We start from the raw sequence: 13,397 nt of genomic DNA on the forward strand, positions 1-13,397 counted from the left end.
AAAGAATAGTGGTGTCATTAGAATTGGGTGAAAAACAATAATAAACAAAAAAAAATCAATAATAGATTTGAGAGGTTGTGTCAGGTAAGTGATTCAGTGAATATAATTCACCCAACTCTCCTAGTCACTTAGCTCTTGATGTGATAAACATCCAGGGATTGTTATGGACTAGAATTGCTCGGCCTCAAGAATCTGAATGGAGAAGAGAATCTGCTTTAGTCAAACAAACAGGACACAAACCCCATCTCAAGACAGAAACTAGGAACAATATTTTAAAAACAGGAGCCTACAGTTAGGCTCCCAAGTCCATAATTAGTCATCTGCTGGATTTTCAAAAGTGCTCAGTACCCAACAGCTGCCAATGAACTAATTGGCCTCAGGACCAAGCTCAGAGTTTGATGAATGTATGCAGAAGGTGGAGGAAAATGTCCATTTTCCAGGACAGATTGCATGAGTGGGGAATAAGGCACGTTAGACTCCTTTGGAGACTGTGTGCCAGGCTCCCTGACTTCATTCCTGAGCAGAACAAAGGGTCTAATACAAAGTGAGTAGGTGCAAACAAGTGAGAAGGAGGGAGTGGAAATATTTGGTATCTGAAAGTATTTGGAAAAATAATTCAGTTGGAGCTGAATATCAGGATCTTAGCTGGAATTCATCCAGACATCCATTTGAAGGTGAATTTTAGTTCATCCACCATGTGAAATAACAATAATAATGATATTTGGCCCAAACCTGCTGGCTTGTACACTCAAAGTGCCATGTGGCTATGCACTATGTACATGGGTAATAATTATACACTGGGAGTCAAGTCTGGCTGATGGCCACACCCCAGGATGTGTCAGCGCTATTCCTTCACTGCTCCCATTCCCATGTTCCCTCAAATGACAGTACTGGTATTTCCAGCCACTTGTAGTTCTATGCTATTGCCCAGCACTAAGGAGGGCAGATGGCCGTTGCTCATTCAGCACCATCTGCTAGAAAGGCTGGCTGTTACATTCCCAGTCACCACAGCCTGGGGATGGGAGTGCTGGTCTTTTGCCTTTGTGTGGGGAAAGCATGTGACTGTCGTTCTGTCCTGCAGACACCGGGGCTCCATCTGGAGGGGTGCTTGTCTCCATTGTCTTCGGAATCCTACTGTTTATTGGACTGGTTGTGGGAATCTTCATCTTCACACAAAGGTAAACTCAGCCCCTTCTTGGATGAAAAGGGTGGTGGGGTAGGGAGGGCTGGGTGGTATGGTGAGGAAGGAGCTGTGGAGAGAGGAGCCGGGCAGTGTGGTGGTGGGGCTTGACTGTTCCTTGGAGAGCAGAACGAATAGAAGTTGGGGTGACTGGTTAGAGATGGAAGGGGGGATGGGAGGCCATGGCCAGGTGGAAGGAGACAGTTGGGGTTTCACGGCGTACTGAGGGACTTGGCCGTTTGTATTGACAATGTGCTCATGCTGTACAAGGTCACTTGCAGGGCTGGCATAAGGTTTGTGTGATAGGTCTGTGGGGTTGGGACTCACTGCTGATGACTGAGAAAGGAGCAGTGGCTTCCCACTGTCCTATTTCCTCTTGGACATTGCCCCTTTGTGATCCGGCACTGTGATGGCATTATGTCTTTGTCAGGATGCCATTTCATGCATTTCAGGGGGACAGAACAGGTTTGGGGTGGGGGACTCCAAATTCTAACCCTGGCCCTGCCCACCCCCTACCATAGAAAGCTGATGTAGTCTGCTCTTGTTTGGATGTGAAGGAGAGCTCTTTCAGGAGGAAGGAAGCAGGAGCTGATTAAGTCTGTGACATTTTAGCCACTGAAGATTGTAACCTTCGTAGTCTGAACTAGAAGAGCAGGGGGTCAGGACTGAGGCACAAGCAGCGAGCTGTTTGAGGCCAGCAGTCCTGTGCATTTTCACAAGGGCCATGTATTCTGCAGCTGCAGAAATTGCAACAAACTCCACCCACTATTAATTATGGGTCTACCTCTCCTGGGTGCAAAGAAAATCTTGAGAATGTGAACCAAATGTAAGTGGTGCAGCGACTGGGTCTGCAGACAGCCTGAAAAAATGGTTACTCACCTTTGTAACTGTTGTCCTTCGAGATGTGTTGCTCATATCCATTCCAATTAGGGTTTGCACGCGCTGCGTGCACAGCTGTCAGAAAGTTTTCCTTCAGCAGCACCTGTCGGTGGAGTCCCCTGGAGTGGCTCCTTCAGGGCACTCAATATATTCCCCAGCTGACCCGGTGCCTCCCCAGTTCCTTCTTGTCGACTACTCCGACAGAGGGGAAGGGAGGCGGGTTTGGAATGGATATGAGCAACACATCTCGAAGAACAACAGTTACAAAGGTGAGTAACCGTTTTTTCTTCTTCGAATGCTTGCTCATATTGATTCCAATTAGGTGACTCCCAAGCCTTACCTAGGTGGTGGGGTCGGAGTGAAGCAATGTGGACTGCAGTACCGCTCTACCAAAAGCTGCATCGTCCCTGGCGTGCCGGATGATGGCATAGTGCAAGGCGAAAGTATGCACCAAGGACCAAATTTGCTGCCCTGCAAATTTCTTGAATTGGTACCTGGGCCAGGAATGCCGCCGACGAGGCCTGGGCCCTAGTGGAGTGAGCGGTGGGAGCTGGGGTCGGTATGCTGGCCAGCTCATAGCAAGCGTGGCTGCAGGACGTAATCCAAGAGGAGATCCTCTTAGAGGAGACTGGGAGACCCTTCATCTGGTCTGCCACCACAATGAAAAGCTGGGTCAATTTTCTGAATGGCTTAGTGTGCTCAATGTAGAAGGCCAGAGCCCTGCGGACATCGAGGGAATGCAGCCACTGCTCCCGGGGACTGGCGTGAGGTTTAGGGTAAAAAACAAGCAGAAAAATGTGCTGGCTGGTGTGGAAGGCCGACACCACCTTGGGAAGAAAGGCCAGGTGAGGTCTGAGCTGTACCTTCCTTATGGAAGACTGTGTAAGGTGGTTCTGAAGTAAGGGCCTTTAGCTCGGAGACGCGCCTCGCCAATGTGATGGCGACATGGAAAGCTGTCTTTCAGGAGAGATACAGGAGGGAGCATGTGGCCAGAGGCTCGAACGGGGGCCCCATGAGCCTCGAAAGGACCAGATTAAGGTCCCACGTGGGGACAGGCTGCCGGATTTGAGGGTAGAGATGGTCCAAGCCCTTGAGAAAGCAAGCAACCATAGGATTGGCAAGATGGCCGCAAGGTAAACCTTCACAGAGGATGCCGGCAGGCCTTGCTGTTTCAGGTGCAGGAGATACTCCAAAATGAGGAGCACCAGTGCCTGGAGGGGTGGGGTGTGGCCCTGGTCGCACCAACATGAAAACTGCTTCCACTTCACCAGGTACGTGGCTCGAGTGGAAGGCTTCCTGCCGCCCAGTAGTACTTGCCGTACGGAGTCCAAACACAGAAGCTCCGTAGGGTTTAGCCATGCAGCATCCATGCTGTGAGGTGGAGAGACCGCAGGTCGGGATGACAGAGGCAACGGGACTGGAACGTCCACAGACAGTTCCAACAGCATGGTGTACCAGTGCTGCCTGGGCCACGCCAGAGCCACCAGAATCACCCTTGCCCCATCTCTGCGGCTCTTGAGCAGGACCTTGTGCACAAGGGAAAATGGAGGGAAGGCATAAAACAGGCGACCCGTCCAGGGAAGCAGGAACGCATCTGTGAGGGAGCCTGGGCAGCAACACTGGAAGGAGCAGAACGCTGGGCACTTCCGGTTGCTGCGGGAGGCGAACAGATCAACCTGGGGAAAACCCCACCTTTGGAAGATGGGGTGGACAACATCCGGCTGGAGAGACCACTCATGCGAGTGGAAAGACCTGCTGAGGTAGTCTGCCAGCGTGTTCTAGAAGGAAGGATGCCACCGGGTGAATGGAGTGGGCTATACAGAACTACCACAGTCGAATGGCTTTCTGGCAGAGGGAAGAGGAGTGGACCCCTCCTTGCTTGTTGATGTAGAACATGGCCGTGGTGTTATCCGTGAGAACTGCCACACAACAACCCCGCAGGTGCTCCTGGAAGGCCTGACAAGCAAGACGCACTGCCATCAGCTCTGAGACGTTGATATGGAGGGAGAGTGCGGACGGGGACCATAGGCCCTGAGTCCGAAGGTTTCCGAGATGAGCGCCCCACCCCAGGGCTGACGCATCTGTGACCAGGGACAAGGAAGGCTACGGACTGTGAAAGGGGACCCCTTCGCACACCACCCAGGAATATAGCCACCAGCAGAGGGAGGCGAGGACCCACTCCGGAACGGTGACCACCAAGTTCAGGCTGTCGCACCCTGGGCAATAGACCGAAGCGAGCCAGGCCTGCAGCGGCCAGAGCCAGAGCCTGGTGTGCCGGGTCACATATGTACACGAAGCCATGTGGCCAAGAAGACTCAGGCAACTTCTTGCCGTCGAGGTCGGAAAGCTCTGAAGACCTCGAATGAGGCCTCGAGAGCTTGGAAATGAGAGTCCAGCAGGAGGGATCGCACCTGAATGGAGTCCAGAACCACCCCGATGAACTCTATTCTCTGAGTCAGTTCCAGGGTCGATTTTGCTATGTTGAGGAGGAGACCCAGCCGAAGAAACGTATCCCTGACCAGGCGGAGGTGGGACTGCACCTGTTCTCTGGTGCGGCTCTGGATCAGCCAGTCATCGAGGTAAGGATATACTTGCACCCACTGTTGATGGAGGAAGGCAGCCACAACTGACATAATTTGATAAACACCCAGAGGGCCGTGGAAAGGCCGAAGGGGAGGACTGTGAACTGGTAGTGTTCACGGGTGACCACAAAGCAGAGGAAACGTCTGTGCGCCGGATGAATCATTATGTGGAAGTACGCGTCCTTCATGTCGAGGGCAGCATACCAGTCTCCAGGATCCAGGGAAGGTATAATGGTGCCCAAGGAGACCATGCAGAACTTCAACTTTACCATGAATTTGTTGAGCCCATGCAGATCTAGAATAGGCCGGAGGCCCCCTTTGGCCTTGTGGATTAGGAAATATCGGGAGTAAACCCCCTGCCCCTTAGTTCCCTTGGAACCTCCTTGATCGCCCCCATGGTGAGGAGCGCCTGAACCTCCTGAATAAGGAGTTGCTCGTGAGAAGGGTCCCTGAAGAGGGACGGGGAAGGAGGGTGGGGAGGAACAAAATTGGAGAGAGTATCCCGCTTCCACCGTGTGAAGGACCCAGTGGTCCGTGGTTATTTGCGACCAAGCACGGTGGAAATGGGATAAACAATTCAAAAAAGGTAAGGTAAGATCCTAAGGGAGGTCTGGTACGCCGTCCTTGGGCGTCCCTTCAGAAGGCCTGTTTGGAGCCCAGCGATGGCTTGGTTGGGCCCTGGCCTTGTCCAGACAGTGGGTTAGGGGGTTTCCTCCTGCCATTACGCCCCCACCGTCTGTAAAAATCCTGCCTCAGCTGAGGATGATAGGAGTGCTGCTGCGGTTGCTGAGGCTTGAAGTGTTTCTGCTGGGTTGCCGGGGTGTGCATACCCAGGGACTTCATGGTCACCCTTGAGTCTTTAAGGCTGTGCAGCCTAGAGTCGATCAGTTCCATGAACAGACCCTCCCCGTCGAAGGGGAGGTCTTGCAGCATCTGCTGAACCTCCGGGGGACATGACCAATCCCAGAGGACAATGTACACGTGGCCAAGTCTGCAGCATCCAGCGAGGCCTGCAAAGAGGTCCGTGCCACTGTTTTGCCCTTGTCAACCAGGGCCCCAAACTCCTCTCTGGACTCAGGAGGCACAAGCTCCTTGAACTTCAGCATGGAGTTCCAGGAGTTAAAATTGTAATGGCTCAGGAGCACCTGCTGATTGGCGATCTGGAGCTGAAGCCTCCCCGTAGAGTCGACTTTGCATCCAAACAAGTCGAGGCGCTTAGCGTCCTTCGACTTGGGTGCAGGGGCCAGCTGACCGTGTCGGTCCTTCTCATTCACAGCCGCAACCACGAGTGAGCAGGGCTGCGGGTGGGTAAACAAGTAGTCATACCCCTTCGAGGGGACAAAGTACTTGCACTCCACTCCCTTGGCCGTAGGGGGAATGGAGGCTGGGGTCTGCCAGATGGTTTTGGCATTAGTCTGGATGGTCCTGATGAGAGGCAGGGCCACCCTTGACGGGCCTTCTGGTGCCAAAATGTCCACCACAGGATCCTCCGATTCCACCACCTCCTCAGCCTGCAGGTTCATATTGCGCACAACCCTGCGCAGGAGGTCCTGGTGGGCACGGATATCGATCGGAGGTGTGCCTGCCACAGCCTCATCGGGGGAGGAGGAAGAGGAGTCTACAGGGGGAAGAGGGTTGTCTTGACCCCCCTGCATTGTGGGGGCCCGCTGTCCTGTGTCACCAACAGCAGGGCCCGGCTCAGGGATTGGAGTTGGAAGGGGTCCCGAAGTGGGAAGAGTGCACGCCACCTCTTCCATATCCCCCGGAGCGGGCCGACTGGCGGAGGCTTCCGGCACCCGTGGCTCTGAGGGGGCTGACCAGGAAGCCCCAGACAGTGCACCCTGGGTTTGGTGGTACACCCATGGAGTCCAGAATGGCCACTGGGTGGGTCCCTGTGTGGGTCCCTCTCCATGTGCCTGCCATGACCCCGCCCCCCACATCAAGGTGGCACGGTCTGACTGGCCACGGTCCAAAAACCTCAAACCTGTGTCTGATCCCAAGGAGCGAGAGCTGGAGCACGAGGGCCAGGGCAGTGTGTGACAGGTTGGATCACAGAAAACCCCTTGGGAACTGCCAACTGATGTGCTGGGACTACCTCTAAGCCCATTTTCCCTGGCAGCTTGGGACTTCAGAACCCTGCCTGGTTTGAGCCAGACACACTAGCCTGCTACAAACCCAGACCCAGGTCGGAACAACATCCCCCAACAGCAGCAGGCTTAACTGAAAATAGCTTAAGAAGTGTTCCTGTCTCCAACACGCAGATGCCCAGCTCCCAATGGGGTCCAAACCCCAAGTAAATCCATTTTACCCTGTATAAAGCTTATACAGGATAAACTCATACATTGTTTGCCCTCTGTAACACTGATAGAGAGATATGCACAGCTGTTTCCCCGCCCCCCAGGTATCAATACACACTCTGGGTTAATTAATAAGTAAAAAGTGATTTTTATTAAATACAAAAAGTAGGATTTAAGTGGTTCCAAGTAATAACAGACAGAACAAAGTGAATTACCAAGCAAAATAAAATAAAATACGCAAGTCTAAGCCTAGTACAGTAAGAAGCTGAATACAGATGAAACCTCAACCTCAGAGATGTTCCAGTAAGCTTCTTTTACAGAGTAGCCTCCTTCTAGTCTGGGTCCAGCAATCACTCACACCCCTGTGTTTCTGGCCTTTGTTCCAGTTCCTTTTTCCACTTCCAATATCCTTTGGGGTGGAGAGGCTGTCTTGAGCCAGCTGAAGACAAAATGGAGGCTTAAGTAGACTTTCTCTTGTGAGTGGAGCCCCCTTCCTCTCTCCTATGCAGAATCCAGACACAAGCTGGAGTTTTGGAGTCACATGGGCAAGTCACATGTCCATGCATGACTCAGAACTTTACAGGTGGCAGCCATTGTTCACATGCTACCTTGAAGGTCCCAAGTAGACTTCTTATGTGGATTAGTCTTCCAAGGTTCCATTGTCCGTTAAGTGTTCCTTGATTGGGCACTTAACTTGCAAATTCCTTTCTTAAGAAGCTGACCAAATGCCTTACTAAGGCTACTTAAAATCAAACAAGTACACAGCCAATATTCATAACTTTGAATACAAAAATGATACATGCATACAAATAGGATGAATATATTCAGTAGATCATAACCTTTACAGAGATATGTTACATGGCTTATGTAGCATAAAACATATTCCAGTTATGTCATATATACATTCATAAGCATATTTCCATAAAGCATTTTGGGCTGCAACATTACATAGTGCTGAGCGGATCTGCGTCAGCGAGCGTCGATGGGGAGACGTGGAACATGCTGTGAAGCTGGGGAGCGGTGCCGAAACCTGGATCGGTACCGGGACATGGATCAGCGCCTGGACCTGGAGCGGGGACGAGATGACGAATGGTGCCAAGATTGGTGCCGGGTTCAGGATCTGCTCGGCGATAGCGACCAGCGGGCAGAGCGGCGCCATGATGGGGAATGGTGATGCAAGCCAGAGCGGTGCCACAAGTAGGGCTTTAAACTAGGTTCACCGGGGGAAGGAGACCAAAGCCCTGAGGTAAGTGGGGAAATGGGATACCGGGAGGAAGCACAAGCAGGAGAGCGCAACAGTGGAGGACTCCTGTCTCATACTGAGAAAACGGGATGATCGGCGAGTTATCTTAAGTGCCAATACACAAATGCAAGAAGCCTGGGAAACAAGCAGGGAGAACTGGAAGTCCTGGCACAGTCAGGGAACTATGATGCGATTGGAATAACAGAGACTTGGTGGGATAACTAACATGACTGGAGTACTGTCATGGATGGATATAAATTGTTCAGGAAGGACAGGCAGGGCAGAAAAGGTGGGGGAGTTGCGTTGTATGTAAGAGAGGAGTATGACTGCTCAGAGCTCCGGTATGAAACTGCAGAAAAACCTGAGAGTCTCTGGATTAAGTTTAGAAGTGTGAGCAACAAGGGTGATGTCGTGGTGGGAGTCTGCTATAGACCACCAGACCAGGGGGATGAGGTGGACGAGGCTTTCTTCCGGCAACTAATAGAAGTTACTGGATCACAGGCCCTGGTTCTCATGGGAGACTTCAATCACCCTGATATCTGCTGGGAGAGCAATACAGCGGTGCACAAACAATCCAGGAAGTTTTTGGAAAGTGTAGGGGACAATTTCCTGGTGCAAGTGCTGGAGGAACCAACTAGGGGCAGAGCTCTTCTTGACCTGCTGTTCACAAACCGGGAAGAATTAGTAGGGGAAGCAAAAGTGGATGGGAACCTGGGAGGCAGTGACCATGAGATGTTCGAGTTCAGGATCTTGACACAAGGAAGAAAGGAGAGCAGCAGAACATGGACCCTGGACTTCAGAAAAGCAGACTTTGACTCCCTCAGGGAACAGATGGGCAGGATCCCCTGGGAGAATAATGTGAGGGGGAAAGGAGTCCAGGAGAGCTCGCTGTGTTTTAAAGAATCCTTATTGAGGTTGCAGGAACAAACCATCCCGATGTGTAGAAAGAGTAGTAAATAACAGTGAAATCCTTGCTGATCTTAAACACAAAAAAGAAGCTTACAAGAAGTGGAAGATTGGACAAATGACCAGGGAGGAGTATAAAAATATTGCTCAGGCATGCAGGAGTGAAATCAGGAAGGCCAAATCACACTTGGAGTTGCAGCTAGCAAGAGATGTTAAGAGTAACAAGAAGAGTTTCTTCAGGTATGTTAGCAACAAGAAGAAAGTCAAGGAACATGTGGGCCCCTTACTGAATGAGGGAGGCAACCTAGTGACAGAGGATGTGGAAAAAGCTAATGTACTCAATGCTTTTTTTGCCTCTGTCTTCACAAACAAGGTCAGCTCCCAGACTGCTGCACTGGGCAGCACAGCATGGGGAGAAGGTGACCAGCCCTCCGTGGAGAAAGAAGTGGTTCGGGACTATTTAGAAAAGCTGGATGAGCACAAATCCATGGGGCCGGATGCGCTGCATCCGAGGATGCTAAAGGAGTTGGCGGATGTGATTGCAGAGCCATTGGCCATTATCTTTGAAAACTCAAGGCGATCGGGGGAGGTCCCGGATGACTGGAAAAAGGCTAATGTAGTCCCCATCTTTAAGAAAGGGAAGAAGGAGGATCTGGGCAACTACAGGCCAGTCAGCCTCACCTCAGTCCCTGGAAAAATCATGGAGCAGGTCCTCAAGGAATCAGTTCTGAAGCACTTAGAGGAGAGGAAAGTGATCAGGAACAGTCAGCATGGATTCATCAAGGGCAAGTCATGCCTGACTAACCTAACTGCCTTCTATGATGAGATAACTGGCTCTGTGGATGAGGGGAAAGCAGTGGATGTGTTATTCCTTGACTTTAGCAAAGCTTTTGATACGGTCTCCCACAGTATTCTTGCCGGCAAGTTAAAGAAGTATGGGCTGGATGAATGGACTGTAAGGTGGATAGAAAGCTGGCTAGATTGTCGGGCTCAACGGGTAGTGATCAATGGCTCCGTGTCTAGTTGGCAGCCGGTATCAAGCGGAGTGCCCCAAATGTCGGTCCTGGGGCCAGTTTTGTTCAATATCTTCATTAATGATCTGGAGGATGGCGTGGACTGCACTCTCAGCAAGTTTGCAGATGACAATAAACTGGGAGGAGTGGTAGATACGCTGGAGGGTAGGGATAGGATACCGAGGGACCTAGATTGGGCCAAAAGAAACCTGATGAGGTTCAACAAGGACAAGTGCAGAGTCCTGCACTTGGGACGGAAGAATCCCATGCACTGCTATAGACTAGGGACCGGATGGCTAGGCAGCAGTTCTGCAGAAAAGGACCTAGGGGTTACAGTGGACGAGAAGCTGGATATGAGTTGACAGTGTGCCCTTGTTGCCAAGAAGGCTAAAGGCATTTGGTGCTGTATAAGTAGGGGCATTGCCAGCAGATCGAGGGACGTGATCATTCCCCTCTATTCAACATTGGTGAGGCCTCATCTGGAGTACTGTGTCCAGTTTTGGGCCCCACACTACAAGAAGAATGTGGAAAAATTGGAAAGAGTCCAGTGGAGGGCAACAAAAATGATTAGGGGGCTGGAACACATGACTTATGAGGAGAGGCTGAGGGAACTGGGATTGTTTAGTCTGCAGAAGGGAAGACTGAGGGGGGATTTGATAGCTGCTTTCAACTACCTGAAAGGGGGTTCCAAAGAGGATGGATCTAGAATGTTCTCAGTGGTAGCAGATGACAGAACAAGGCGTAATGGTCTCAAGTTGCAGTGGGGGAGGTTTAGATTGGATATTAGGAAAAACTTTTTCACTAGGAGGGTGGTGAAGCACTGGAATGGGTTACCTAGGGAGGTGGGGGAATCTTCTTCCTTAGAGGTTTTTAAGGTCAGGCTTGACAAAGCCCTGGCTGGGATGATTTAGTTGGGAATTGGTCCTGCTTTGAGCAGGGGGTTGGACTAGATGACCTCCTGAGGTCCCTTCCAACCCTGATATTCTATGAGTCTATGACCGGCACCGCGATGGAGAGCGGTGCCGGGAGTGGGAACAGTGCCGCAGCTTGACCGACGGTGCTGACGGGTGAATCAACACCAGCTTGCCCCAAGGTGGCCGCAGAGGCCCTGGGGTGTTGGCGTGGAGCTGAGGGGACCCCGATGCCATCATGGCAATGAGGTCCCTCACCGCTGCACAGGTAGAAGGTAGCTGGACTTCTACCACACGGCGGGTTGGGGAGTCTGGTGGCACCGGACTCAACGGATCCCCCCGCAGGGCCGGTGTCAACGGTGCCGGGACTGCGGCCTTTGCTCCTGGGAGCTCCTCTCTGGGACGCAGCCCAGTGGTTGGCTCCAGGGAAGCTGGTCTCGGTGTAGGAGAGCCACCCTTTTCCAGCTTCCGGTGCCGCTTCTGACCAGGGGAGTGGGAGCAGTGCCAAGCCGATGTCGCCGGTTGTGGTGCCAGGGAGCGTTGGTGCTGCAGGTCTCAGTCAGAGTCCAACCGCAGGGGGGCCGCACCGAAGGAGGCTGAGGGCTAAGAGCTGCCTCCATAAGGAGCTGCTTTAAGCGGAAGTCATGCTCCTTTTTAGTCCGAGAACTAAACCCTTTGTAGATCCTGCAATTTTCCGCTTGATGAGCCTCCCCCAGACACTTCAGACAAGAGTCATGGGGGTTGCCCATTGGCATGGGCTTAGACCAGGACTGGCAGGGCTTGAATCCTGGAGACTTGGGCGTGGAGCCCGAGAAGAAGGCTCGGGGTGGAGGGGAAAACCCCCAATCCAGCTAACACTAACTAAAAACCAAAAATAAGAACTATAAACCAAACTTACAACAACTATCTAGAGAGTTAGGGAAACGTGGAGAGCAAGCAGTGCAAGACTCCACAGTTCCAACAACTGTCACAGGCAGTAAGAAGGAACTGGTGAGGTCCCGTTTCGGCTGGGGTATATATTGAGCGACGTGAAGGCGCCACTCCAGGGGGCTCCACATCTGACCCGACGGGTGTTGCTAGGGGAAAACTTTCCGACGGCCGTGCATGCGGCACGCGCACACCTAATTGGAATCAATATGCGCAAGCACTCGAAGAAGAACAATAGCTCTGAGAGGTGTGAATTGCTCTGTTTCTATTAAGGGAGTATTAGCTGTGACAGTTTGTTGTTGTTATGCAATAATTTACATAGCATGGGTAACTTATTTCACTACTGATCACTTCAGCAGAAACATCCAGCTAATGTGCATATCCATGATCTCAACCTCCCATATGCCACCTCCCACAGCTGTCCCCATGCCAGTTCAGCTACTAAATTCTACAGCTTCTCTATGATGCCATTATGTATTGTCACTAGAAGGACCTGTGGCACACTGAAAACTAAAAGTATGGGGACAATGTAAATTAATGGATTTTAATCTTTAAGTAACTTCCCTGGGCCCTGTGCAATGGTATTGTTCATTCCCATGTATAGTGAGTTAAAACCTCAGTTTTAACTGTAAATGAAGCTGCTGCAGTGTTTCTCACCTTTGGCATCGGAAGACAGGGAAGTGGGTGCAGCACTTGGATCCACACTGCTGCAGAGTGCATGGAGCCCTGATCCTGACCAGCTGGGGAAAGGACTCTGAGACATCTGCTCTTGCCTTTGCCTCATTGTCCTGTTGCCAGGGCCAGCTCCAGGCACCAGCGCCCCAAGCAGGTGCTTGGGGCGGCCAACAGAAAGGGGCGGCACGTCCAGCTCTTTGGTGGCAATTCGGCAGCGGGTCCCCCAGTCCCTCTCAGAGGGAACGACCTGCCGCTGAATTGCCGCCAAAGAATGAAGTGGCATGGTAGAACTGCTGCCGAAGTGCCGCCCATCGCGGCTTTTTTTTTTTTTTTTTTCCGCCGCTTGGGGCGGCAAAAACGCTGGAGCCAGCCCTGCCTGTTGCTCTGTTAGTCGTTCAGGTTTGATGGTGACTGTCTGTCTATGTCTTCCAGGAAAGCCCGTTGTCACCAAGCACGGCCAGACTATGACATCTCAGCCTTCGACCGAGGTGAGATCCAAAACCAGGAAGGGGAGGGGAGCTCTGCTGAGAGAGAGGGCAGCGAGTCCAGGGGGAGGTCTGGGGTGGGTCAGACATTCTTAATGAGAGAGACTGGAGGGCCCTGGCTCTGGATGAGCTTCCTTGGCTGTCAGCACTGACTTTCTACATTAGTTTGTCTCTTCCCTTAATGGCTCTGGTTTTCCACATACGATTGCCAGCTGGTTCGCCCAGTGCTCTGGTTGGGAAGCCATAGCATCCTGGCTCTCAAGGGGGTCCCAGGAATCTTGGTGACAGGGTGTTTATTT

At 51.9% G+C, this 13,397-nt stretch overlaps 1 protein-coding gene across 1 annotated transcript in view; it reads left to right on the forward strand.

Annotated features, from left to right (window-relative positions):
• EPHA1 (EPH receptor A1) overlaps nt 1-13,397 on the forward strand; it is a 70,982-nt gene that overhangs the window by 50,760 nt on the left and 6,825 nt on the right. Inside the window, exons 9-10 of the mRNA XM_026660227.1 lie at nt 1,082-1,178; nt 13,046-13,101. Of these exons, the coding sequence (XP_026516012.1) occupies nt 1,082-1,178; nt 13,046-13,101 (153 nt within the window). The remainder of the gene's footprint in view (nt 1-1,081; nt 1,179-13,045; nt 13,102-13,397) is intronic.

The sequence above is a fragment of the Terrapene carolina genome, unplaced genomic scaffold, assembly GCF_002925995.2.
Source record: "Terrapene carolina triunguis isolate 2854851 unplaced genomic scaffold, T_m_triunguis-2.0 Scaffold740, whole genome shotgun sequence".
NCBI lineage: Eukaryota > Metazoa > Chordata > Testudines > Emydidae > Terrapene > Terrapene triunguis.